The sequence below is a fragment of the Mandrillus leucophaeus genome, unplaced genomic scaffold, assembly GCF_000951045.1.
Source record: "Mandrillus leucophaeus isolate KB7577 unplaced genomic scaffold, Mleu.le_1.0 Scaffold187, whole genome shotgun sequence".
Lineage (NCBI taxonomy): Eukaryota > Metazoa > Chordata > Mammalia > Primates > Cercopithecidae > Mandrillus > Mandrillus leucophaeus.
The window spans coordinates 4,473,474-4,485,696 of record NW_012101887.1 but is presented as its reverse complement, the minus strand read 5'-3'; the positions used below and the strand labels follow the sequence as shown (position 1 = coordinate 4,485,696).

At 41.7% G+C, this 12,223-nt stretch overlaps 1 protein-coding gene across 1 annotated transcript; it reads left to right on the top strand.

Annotated features, from left to right (window-relative positions):
* Window positions 1-10,680: 10,680 nt before the first annotated feature.
* LOC105538216 lies at window positions 10,681-11,712 on the top strand. The gene has a single exon (XM_011978024.1). It carries the CDS (start codon window positions 10,989-10,991, stop codon window positions 11,343-11,345), a length of 357 nt encoding a protein of 118 aa, XP_011833414.1. The 5' UTR covers window positions 10,681-10,988; the 3' UTR covers window positions 11,346-11,712.
* Window positions 11,713-12,223: the final 511 nt, after the last annotated feature.

Sequence of the window (12,223 nt, the reverse complement as noted above, 5' to 3'; positions counted from 1 at the left end):
ATCTCCTGATCTCGTGATCCGCCCGTCTCGGCCTCCCAAAGTGCTGGGATTACAGGCTTGAGCCACCGCGCCCGCCTTCTTTACTTTCTTAATGAACTTCCTTTCACTTTACTCTGTGAACTTGCCCCCAGTTCTTTCTTGCACAAGGTCCAAGAACCCTCTCTTGAGGTCTTGATGGGGACCTCTTTCCAGTAACACCTACATAGGGCAGGAGGGTATGCGTCAGATCCCACAGTTCTTAAGAGGAGCACCAGGGTAGCTGAGAGTAGCTAAGAGACCCAAAGGAGTTTGGTGTAGACTAGGGAGGTTACATCTACCTCTGCAGTGTATGGACTGTGACATGAAGTGGATTTGGTTCAACTTCAAAGGGGACCAGTAGGAATAGAAAAAGGATGGAAGGCCAAGGGCCCCTTCCCACCTGATATCAGGATGATATACATATCCTCACTCTCCTCTTCCCCCTCCTATCTCATACCCCAAAGAGGGGATGGAAAAAGGCAGAGAAAGGGTAATCCTGAGTTAAGTGAGAATTACCCAAAATAGAATGAGTTTTCAATCAGTAAAATGCAGTTTTCCACTGGCAGTGGAAACTGGGCTCTAGAGTTAGGTTAAGGTCAGTGATAGAGAAACAGAGCTACATGCTAGGATACCTGAGTCTGTGTCTGAACTTTCCATGCCTGCTTGCCTGCTGTGTAGATACATACAGGTACATGCACGACTAAGTGTGTCTGTGTCTTTTTTGTTTGTTTGTTTGAGACGCAGTCTTACTCTGTCGCCCAGGCTGGAGTGCAGTGGCGCAATCTGGGCTCACTGCAATCTCCGCCTCCCGGGTTCAAACAATTCTCCTGCCTCAGCCTCCTGAGTAGCTGGGATTACAGGTGTGCGCCACTGCACCTGGCTAATTTTTGTATTTTTAGTAGAAACGGGGTTTCACCATGTGGGTCGGACTGGTCTTGAATTCCTGACCTCATGATCTGCCTGCCTCGGCCTCCCAAAATGCTGGGATTACAGGCGTGAGCCACCGTGCCCAGCCATCTGTCTCTTTTTGAAATGTAAGCCCTGGAGGCAAACAGACCTAGCTTGAATCTTGGCTTATCCATTTAATAACTGGATGGCTTTGGGCAAATTTCTTAATCCAAGATTCCGCTTTTGTAAACTGGTCATAAGAATAGTGCCTCAGAGGATAGTTGTAAAGATTAAATGAGATACATAGTTTACCCAACGACCTGGCACATAGTAAGCCATTAATATATGTTATTTATCACGATCATGATTACTATAATTATAATTATAGAATAGTAAATAATTGTTATTATAATTGTATGTTTGCTCATTTTGACAGTGAGGCTGAACTTTTGACTGGCAGGATATAATTACCTGTTGTGCTTATGGCATGTCACATTCAGCTACCAATATTATACATGCACAGAGGTTAAGGGAACACTCATGACAGGCCTTTATTGTCTGTGTATAAGATGTATCCCCTTTTATATTTTTGTTTATACGTTTAATTCTTTATTTTTGAGAATTTGCCCTTAGGGAGGGATATGCACCTCTAGATTTGGGGAAATCTGGGGTAAAATTTCTTTTGAGCCAGAATAGAAACTTACATTTTAAATGAGGAAAGTCTGTTCACCAGCCTCACTTCTCATCACTTAGGCGAAACCAGGATGGGTGGGCTCAAGGAGGTTTCTTTCCTCTTTGCCAAGGTCTTCAGAGGCACTGCATACTTGGTGCTTAACCTGGCATCCATTGAAGAGCACTGCTTCCTGCAGGGCTTTCATCCAAGGCTCCTGTAGGATGTCTGGTCCTGTGGTGGGTTTATTAATGCAACAGCACTTATATAGTAACCAAGCTGTTATTATATTTGAACATTTCTGATACGAGAGCAGTATCTACAGCAAAGTCTCTGGGACTTCCTTGTGATTCTCCAAGGTGCTTCTGGCCTAAGCATCTTAATGGTGGTTTGTCAATCCTAGTTCCACCCTCTATACTAACAAGGTGAAAAGCCTACAGGAATCCCCATCCTCAGGCAATAAAAAACTCAGTAATAATCTCTAGTGGTCTATGCTGTATCTGGAAGAAGGACATAAAGTCTTTTCCTGATTTCTGGGTGGCCTCAAAAAAGCATCCAAAAAAAAAAAAAAAAGGCATCTATCTGTATAAGGGGAATAATGATTCTGTGATAGTTTGCCTCAAGAGGTATTATAAAAAGCTAAAGATTATAGGTTGAGGCCAGACATGGTGGCTCACACCTGTAATCCCAGCGCTTGGGAGGCCAAGATGGGAGGATGGCTTGAGGCCAGGAGTTGAAGGCCAGCCTGGGCAACATAGAGAGACTTGACTTCGTGCGCGCACACACACACACACACACACATACACAAAACAACAACAACAAAAAAATACAGGTTGAAGGGCAAACTATGCAATGCTGTGATTATCATTATTCAGATAATGGTTAATGGAATGTAAATGATTCATCATACGAATAAAATCATTAACTGCTTAGTGTGTTGTTTACTACAGCCATTCCCTACAGCAGTGTAAAGTCTGGATAGCTGCATCTTAACAGTGGACTTCTGGATTTTTATTTTTTATTTTGTAGACATGGGTCTCCCTATGTCGCTCAGGCTGGAGTGCAGTGATTATTCACAGGCATGATCCCACTACTGATTAGCATGGGACTTTTTACTTGCTGTTTCCAATCTGGGTGGGTTCATTTCTTCTAAGGCCACCTGGTAGGCCCCAGCTCCAGCATCGACACTGATGGGCATACATAAGGCATTACAGCCCAGAACTGGGCCCACGCAATCCTCCGTCCTCAGTCTCTCGAGTAGATGAGACTACAGGTGCCTTCCACCATGGCTGGCAACTCCTAGATTTTATTCCAGATAGGTCTTTAATTCATTTGGATCTCTGAGTCTTTCATTCTTGGGTCCTGAAACAAAGATCCTCCTTTTCCATTCGAAAGGAGGTTCTCTCCTACAAGGCATGCGGTTTAGAGGCAGGCGCAGGCTTAGCCAGATGAAAAAGGACAGATGCACATGGCCAAATGTCAGCTGAATTAGGCCTGCCCTGGTTCACACAGATGTTTTACGTAATCTGACTATCTTGTTGAAAAGAAAAGCTCTATGTACATCAACATTTGGCAAGTATTAATAAGCATACTGTGTTTTCTTATAATTATTAATATAATAATAAGAAATGTTCCTTGGCAAGTACATATGGTATTAAGAGTACCAAGTTCCTGTATTCTTCAAAACTTACCTAGAAATGTTAGTGAATCATTCTCCCCATCATATTTAACAAAAACATATATTAGTACACTCGTGGAATAAACACGGCAAGGTTGTAAATAATCACTTTAACTTTAAGGCAACTCTCTGACATTTGAAGACATGGGAAAGAGTCTGGCTTTTTTTTTTTTTTTTTTTTTTCTATTACTTGTTTCCTCAGGGTCCATGGAATTGCTTAAGTTTTCTTCTGGGATGAATGCCAGCTTTATGCTCTGGTCTGGCTGTAGAAAATCCCAGAGTAGATCTAAGAATATCTTGGTTGGGGGCAAATAATTAGGTCATCACTGTCCTCATCCTTCCAGCGCAGATCCTGGCCTTCCATATTTTTTCTTTTCCACTGCGGGCTCTCAGGTAGGCCCGCATCACCTAATGGGTCAAGGCCTGCCTGGCTCCACAAGGTACCCCGCAAGGACATTTCTGGGGCTTACTCAAGGAAAGAACATAGGCAAAGATTGTGCCACGGAGCCCTCGAATTTCTCTCTTGACTTTCCTTAAAGTAGAAAACAAATTCCTGTAGGCAGGAGGCCGTGGCAATTATTTTACGTAGTTGATTTTTTTACGTAGATTCTTCGCTGAGGAAAACTGGTTTCTGTGAAGATTCAAATTGTAATCTGAACTTAAGACAGGCAGCTATGTTTATTCTTCCTTGGAGATAGCAATGATGTGAATTGTGTCATTATTTCTTTTGGATTTGATTAAAAGGGAATATATTTTATATTCTTCTACTTTTCTCAATAACATCCCTATAAAGGCTGTTTCATATATTATAGTGACTGCCACCCCTCACACCCTGGCATGTTCCTACATTTATGTTATTGAAATCCTTAACAACCTTCTCACTGACTTTTGCTTAGAATTGGTGAAGCACAGAGGTACGTCAGAAAATTTTTATTTTTTCTTCTTTTTTTTTTTTTAAAGACAGGGTCTCACTCTGTTGCCCAGGCTGTAGTGCTCTGTTGCCCAGGTACAGTTATGGCTCACTGCAGCCTCGACCTACTGAGCTCAAGCCATCCTTGCACCTCAGACTCCCGAGTAGCTGGGACTACAGGCATGCACCACCACACCTGGCTAATTTTTGTATTTTTTGTAGAGATGGAGTTTTGCCATGTTGCCCAGGCTGGCCTCCAACTCCTGGTCTTAAGCAATTCTTCCACCTCAGCCTCCCATAGTGCTGGTATTGCAGGCATTAGCCACTGTGTCCAGACAGAAAAGTTTTCTAAACTAGAAAATAAACTCATTTATTTATTCAACAAACACAATCAACTACATTCACTGTTGAATTATACTCAATACCAATTAACTCACTGAAATCGACTGAAATTATCCCCTTCTGAATTTTTATTGATAAAATAGATACCTGAAGCATACGATAGGGGAAAGAAAGCTAGTCTTGGAAACTAGTCCTACCTCTACCAATTCCTAGATGTGAAATTCTGGGTGAAATATTTAACTTTTCTCAGCTACAGTCTCTCTATAAAAATGAACAGTGCAGAAATGAAGCAGAATAGCATAAGATCTCAGGCTTTGCAGTTGGACAGGCCTGGATTCCAATCCAGTTCTTTTCTGCTGCTTATTAGTTGAGTATCCTTGGGAAAGTTCCTTAAACTTCTTATTTCTCAGTTACCTTATCTGTGAAAATAGGAATGATACTACCTCACCTCACAAAGTTGTATTTACAGGATCAGATTTTAAAATGTTGACCAAGTGTTTAGTATCTATCTGGCTCATAACAATATTCATTAAGCTGTGTTTTTAAAACAAATCTGGAAAGAACTTTTGGGATCACAAAGTATAAACTCTTTTATTTTTCTTTTCTGTGTGTGTGTGTGTGTGTGTGTGTGTCCCTACCCCTCCCTGCACCAACTCCTGTTACTTTTCAAAAAGAGAAATGGAGCCCCAGCAGCTAAGGATCCCGCCCACAGTCACTGAATTAGCATGCCTGTGATGAACATTCCCAAAGCTTTTATGAGATCTATGGTCTGGGATAGGTATCTTTCTGATCTGTTCTCCTACTTACTAAATATATGAAATATTAAACTTCATAATCACAAAGTTTCTGTATCCATCGAAAAATGCCAAAGATTGAATTGCTATTTATTGAGCGCCAATGTTCAGAGAATGTTGCAACCTACTGTGGATACTATAACATGCATGTAAGAATTTGTCTCTTGTCTCAAGAGTGCTTACAGTTTAGTTGGAGAGACATTTATATAGATATTTATGAGACATAAATACCACTTGACATGGCAGAAGTTCAAATGTCAAAATGATAATACATGGACAGCAACGTATGCCACAAGGTCCTGCAGAGGGTGAGATCCATTTGGCTTGAAGTGTTAGTGATCAGGCTTCAAAGAGAAAGTAGGAGTTTTAACTGTGCACTAAGGCTGAGTTGGATTTGAATACAGAGAGAGAAGGGAAGACATCATGTGCCTTGAACTAGTGCAAAAGTACAGAGGCAAAGATGGTCACCATTAAGTGTCCCACAATTTAGTACTGAAAATTGCAGAGATTACTGAATGAATTTATGAAAGGAAATAATTCTGAGTCTGTCAATACAGTCATGCATTGCTTAACGATGGAGATACATTCTGAGAAACAAATCCATAGGTGATTTTGTCATTGTGTGAACATCACAGAGTATTTAGACAGACCTAGATAGTATAGCCTACTACACACCTAGGCTGTATAGTATAGCTGTGAAAGGAAAATAAAATCTTGGAACACTAAACTCACTATGCCAAAGGGAAAAGTTAAGCTTGGGAAATGAGTCATGCAAAAACTGCCTTCCTTTTGCTCCAAAACAGATAGCTGCAGCACAGGGGCCTCATATCTCCCCATGTGACCTCCCTCACAGATTGCACACAAGGAAATTCTTTGTGGGCCCAAGTCTTTACCCTAAAACAGAGTTCTGTGGAATCACATCCTGATAAAGTAGATGAACAGTTTATCTTCACAGGTACTGGACAAAGACAAGATTAGAAATCATCCCTCTGCTCACCCTGAGACAAATGCATGTTTGACTTCTGATATGGTCTGGCTGTGTCCTCACCCAAATTTCATCTTGAATTCCTACCTGTTCTGGGAAGGACCCTGTAGGAGGTAATTGAATCATGGGGGCAGGTCTTTCCCATGCTGCTCTCGTGATGGCAAATAAGTCTCATGAGATCTGACAGTTTTAGAAGAGGGAGTTTCCCTGCAAAATCTCCTTTATATGCCTGCTGCCATCCATGTAAGACATGACTTGCTCCTCTTTGCCTTCTGCCATGATTGTGAGACTTTCCCCAGCCATTGTAGAACTGTAAGTTCATTAAACTCTTTTTCCTGTATAAATTACCCAGTCTCAGGTATGTCTTTATCAGCCGCGTGAAAACGGACTAATACAACTTCTTTCTCTACTCCATGTTTATACTATGTAAAATGCAGATTTACTTTGTGAGAGGAATATATAATTGACTGTTCCTCTTTCCTCACCTGCCTGCTCTTTCCCCTTTAAAAACTGAGGTCCTCAAGACTCTTTGGAAAAAACATAGTCCACAGATTCTAGTGTAATTTGTGTCTCTTTTTCCTGGTGTGTCCTCAATCTGAGCAAAATAAGCCTCTAAATTGATGAGATTTGTCTCAGACACTTTTTGGTTTACATAGCCTATTGCTCCTAGGCTACAAAGCTGTACAGCATGTTACTGTACTGAATACTATAGGCAATTGTAACACAGTTGTGTTTGCATCTCTAAACATATCTAGACATAGAAAAGGTAACACATCGTGCTACAACCTTACAATGACTATGATGTCACTAGAAAATTTTCAGCTGCATCATAATCTTATGGAATCATCATCATGTATGGAGTCTGTTGTTTCATTTGCAAAGGAGTTGTGTTCTTTTGGTGGGGGGTAATTTTGAAACAAATATCTTCCTTTGTTTTGGGGGGTTTTTGGTATTGTTTTGTTTTGTTTTGTCTTGTTTTGAGTCAGGGTCTCACTCTGTCATCCAGGCTGGTATGCTGTGGTGCTATCATAGCTCACTGAAGCCTCGACTTCCTGACCCCAGGAGATTCTCCCGCCCTGTCCTTCCGAAGTGTTGGGATTACAGGCATGAGCCACTGTGCCAGCTGAAATCCCTTTCTTTGAAGCACATTAGAGAATGAAAAAGAAAAGAGAGAAAAAAATAAGAGAAAGAATAAAAAGAAATTGCTGTGTTCTGAGTCATGTCCCTCCTGGTAAATAAAATTTATGGGAGGCCATTATTTTGGACTGAGGTCCCATAGTAGGAAACAATAGACCAAACCACATAATCAAGCTAAAACTTTAAGGAAGCAGATAAATCCCCAAACACACCAGTTTTTCTCGAAAACAAGAGGTTCACTCACAGCCATCACTTGGAAAAGACCCAGTCAACTTGAGTCACCCTAATAAGGAAGTCCCTTCTGTTTTAAACCTTATAAGAAAAGTAACCTGAAGTAACCTGATGTTAACCATTCTGCTTTTTTCTATATTTGTTTCCTTGTTCTCATATAAAAACTGCTGCAGTAAGCGCTGATCATGCCACCATACTCAAGCCTGGACAAGAGTGAGACCCTGTCTCAAAAAAAGCAAAAAACAAAAAAGTAACTGTTTTGCTAAACCCAGTAGAGCACTCACTATTTTATAGAATAAAATGCTGTCTGATTCTAGAATCCCAAATAAAAGCCAGTTTGATCTTTAAATTTGTTGTAATTTTGTCTTTTAACACTGTTAAAATTCATATATTGAAGCTTAAAACCCACCCCTTCTCTCTCTCCTCACCACCCTGTGTATGCACAAAGAAGAGGTCATTTGAGCATCCACCTGCAAGCAAAGAGAAGAGGCTTCAGAATAAAACCTTCCTTGCTGGCACCCTGATCTTTCCAGTCTCCAGAACTGTGAGAAGTATATTTCCATTGCTTAAGCTACACAGTCTATGGCACTTTGTTATGGCAGCCTCAGCTGACTAAGACAAATACTATTTTCAGAAAGTGACTTATCACTGGGTGCGGTGGCTCACACCTGTAATCCCAGCACTTTGGGAGGTGGAGGCAGGCAGATGCTTGAGATCCCAGCCTGGCCAATATGGTGAAACCCCACCTCTACTAAAAATACAAAAAATTAGCTGGGCGTGGTGGTGTGTGCCTGTAGTCCTAGCTACTTGGGAGGTTGAGGCAGGATAGTTACTTGAGCCCAGGAGGCAGAGGTTGCAGTGAGCTGAGATCGTGTCACTGCACTCCAGCCCGGACAACAGAGCAAGACCCCATCTCAAAAAAAAAAAAAAAAAAAAAAAGAAAGAAAAAGAAAAGAAAAAAGAAAATGACTTAGTGATTTACTTTTTATGAGCTGCTTGGGGAAGTTGATGGGAGATTGGTCACTAACTTCTATCAACAGCTAAGCTCATCAGCCTTATATCTGGACAGAACAAAATTTCTGTCTCAGCTAAATAATGCATTTCTGTATGGCAAAGGGATTGATCTATAATTTAAAGGGCAATAGTACCATGGTACGTCCTCTCTTCCCCGTGACTGCTATGCTACTTTGTCAAGGAACTCTCTCTGAGGATGGGAGAAAAGGGTTCTTGCCTGGTTGTTCTGCATCACCTACCACTTTTCTGGCCAACTGATGATTGTAGGGCATTCATTTTATTTAGATTTCCTTTATTTCTTTCATCTCTCCTCTCATAATCAAAGAACATTAAGTGCTTGCTCAGGTGTTTTAGACTCTTGTCCAAAGATCTTGCCCAAGGTCACTGTATTAGTGTGGTTTCACACTGCTACAAAGAAATACTTGAGACTGAGTAATTTATAAGGAAAAAAAGAGATTTAATTGACTCGCAGTTTCACATGGCTTGGGGGGCCTCAGGAAACTTACAATCATGGCAGAAAGTGAAGGGGAAGCAAGCACCTTCTTCAGAAAGTGGAACAAAAGAGAAGAATGAAGGAGGAACTACCAAACACTTATAAAACCACCAGATCTCATGAGAACTCACTCACTATCACCAGAACAGCATGGGGGCAACTGACTCCACCGTCCAATCACCTCCCTCCCTCAATACAAGGGGATTACAGGTCCCTTCCTTGACACGTGGGGATTACAAATCAAGATGAGATTTGGGTGGGGACACAGAGCCAAACGATACCAGTCACTGAACCACCACATTTGTGATGTACATTCCTAAAACTTTTCTTAGTTCTATGATCTGGACAAAGTACCTGTACTACCTCTTTGTGACCTGATCAATAGTTTAGTCAAGTTCAATAATACTGATACACAATACAAGCTTCGTTTACTGAGAAATTTTTTGCCTGGAAATGTGCTAAACCTTTTATAGGCATCATCTCATTTAATCCTGCTTTGTAAACAGGTGAAATGGTGATAATCTACATTATAGGCTTAGAGAAGCTAAGTATCAAGCCCAAGTTCACACTGTTGTAAGATGAACTTGGGTTTCGAACTGAAGTCTGACTGGTAAATGCCAAGGCAATATCAATATGGATATGCTAAGAATAATGAATCAGAATCAGGCACAGTTTTTAAAACATCAAATAATGTATGTAATTACTTAAAATTTTAAATTGTTATGCAATAATTTGACTTTTTTTTTTTTTTTTTTTAAGGCTAGCACATTAAGTATACCTCTCATTACAACTAGTTCAAGTATATGAGATTCCATTTCTGGTCCATATTACTCATTTTGCTTTCCTGGGTTCTGATCATCTTTTGTATTTTCATGTTTCCTATTTGTATTTGTTTGGCAGCTTTTCTCTCCTTTACAAAATTGGGTAGTTATGCTTCTCCAGTAACCTTGGTGAGTCAGTTCAACCTCTAATTACTTCAGTCTCCTTCCCTGCAAGAAAAGCAGTCAAACTACACGAACTCTCTATTGTTTTGCATCATTTCACAAGCACACAGGGATAAGGAGGGAAATAATTCTCCCAATGAAGCAGAACCACCGGTAACAGCTGGCAAAACTTCTAAAGACTCAGTCTGTCTTGAAAAACAGCCTCAAATTGTCCCTAAATAATAATTACCCCACCTGTAGCAGGACTATCTCACTGACTAGCTGCACTTGATGACACAATACCTGCTATTAACTCTCAGCATGGATATAAACACTGCCATAATACTTTTTAAAACCAACAATGTATCATTTGCACATCAGGACAACAGAATGTTAGTTAAGGCATAGAAAACACAAAAGGAATGGCTACCCTGTTCTTCGGTGACTCCATATCTAATTATTACCAAATACGTCTCCAGTCTTTAGACAAATTTAATTATTAAAAAGGTGGTTGGACAAATAGCAAAGATTTGCTTTTCATTAACAAAGGGCACATCAAAACCGAGTTTATCCTTCCCAGTTACCCAACATTCAAAGCTTCTACTGCAGCCACTTTCTAGTCATTTTAGACCCCAGAGCAGTGTGACGATTTGATGCATAAGTTTCAACACGTTTTATTAATCTATTCTTCTTGTGCTTCATTTAAAATATTGGAAACTATAAAAAGATCAGCGTGTTAATCCTCTGCCAGGAAACAGGGGGAAAAAAAGTTAAAAACCTAACAACAACACGAAGAAAGCAAGAGCGCTGGAATCTCAGCTTTGAGGAAACACATGGGATGAAAGCATCCGCCCAAGCTCTAACCATTTGTCACATGGGACACTTCCCCTCGGGGTGAATCCTGGATGTCCCCAGGATGGAGCGAGGAGGTCGTGCGTGCGGGCGAGTGTGTGACTGCAGGGGGCCTTGGCGGCGCGAGGAGGCGACACCGCCCCCTCCCTCAGGCGCAGGGAGGGTCTTCCAGGAAGCGGCGGACCTCGGCTGACTCCGCGGCTGCGGGTCCCGGGCTGCGGCCGCCGAGGCCGGCACGTAGCGCCGAGCGTGACTCAGCGCTGACTCATCGGACTCGCTGCCAGTGGATTTCCCCAGTCAGCTGCTCGCGCTCCTCCTGTCGCCGGGAGCTCGCAGGACTTCGCAGATACCGCTGCCTCCTTAGTCTTTCCTGCACAGCAGAGCAGTCCTGTCGCTTTAAACAGAGCTAGCCAGCTTTCACTGCTTTTGAATCCCTACCGAGCGGGGCACTGCCGTGCTCTGTTTTCTTTGCCTGTAAGAGTGCAATAGTCCACTAATCAAACTCTTTCATCAAAAGCGTGTTGGGACAAATCCCTGACATCGTCCTTCCACTGTGACTTCGAGGTGACCTCCACCCAGGTTTCACTTCCGTTGTGCCCAGCTCTCGTCTTATTTTTGTCCCTCATTTTGTGAATTTATCCTCTCACCACGCTTGATAACACGTTGGCGCAAACCCACAATTGTGGTGACGCAAATCAGGTTGAAACTTGGCATCGTCGTGTGCAGGCAGTGAGGGACTTACTGTAAAAACTGGGGCCTTCATAAAGGCGTTCTTATCTGCCATCCCACTTGCTGATTAGATACCATGCTCATTTTCTGTCAGCCACTCCCCTTTGAAAGTTCCTGAGAAAGATTTAGATGAAACCTGTATTCAGGAGCTGTCGTGCTCATTTGTTCTTCCCCAGAGTTCAATCTGCAACGCGGCAGTAGGGCAGCATTTCTCCAACTTTACCATAGACCGCCTGCATCAAAAGCGCCGCGGTAAAAATGCAGATTCTTGAAGCTCACCTCAAATTACAGACTCAGAATGTTCTGGCGGGGTGGAGGCATGGAGGCACCTGTCTGAGGGCGGGGCCTAGAAATAATCCATCGTGTTAACCAACTACCTATCAGTGATTCTTAGGTATATTTAGGTTTGAAGACTACTAGCAAGAGGGGGAGGGTGTGAGACATTATACTGGGTAGACTCTAGGACTCCTTACAATATAGAACACTGTGTTCTAAAATTGATGTTTAAGTTTTGATGGAAGGAAAAAATATTTCCAAATTTGGTTTTATATATTATATT

Coding starts and splice junctions, on each gene's coding strand:
- LOC105538216 (XM_011978024.1), top strand. CDS start 10,989: ATGTCCCCAGGATGGAGCGAGGAGGTCGTGCGTGCGGGCGAGTGTGTG.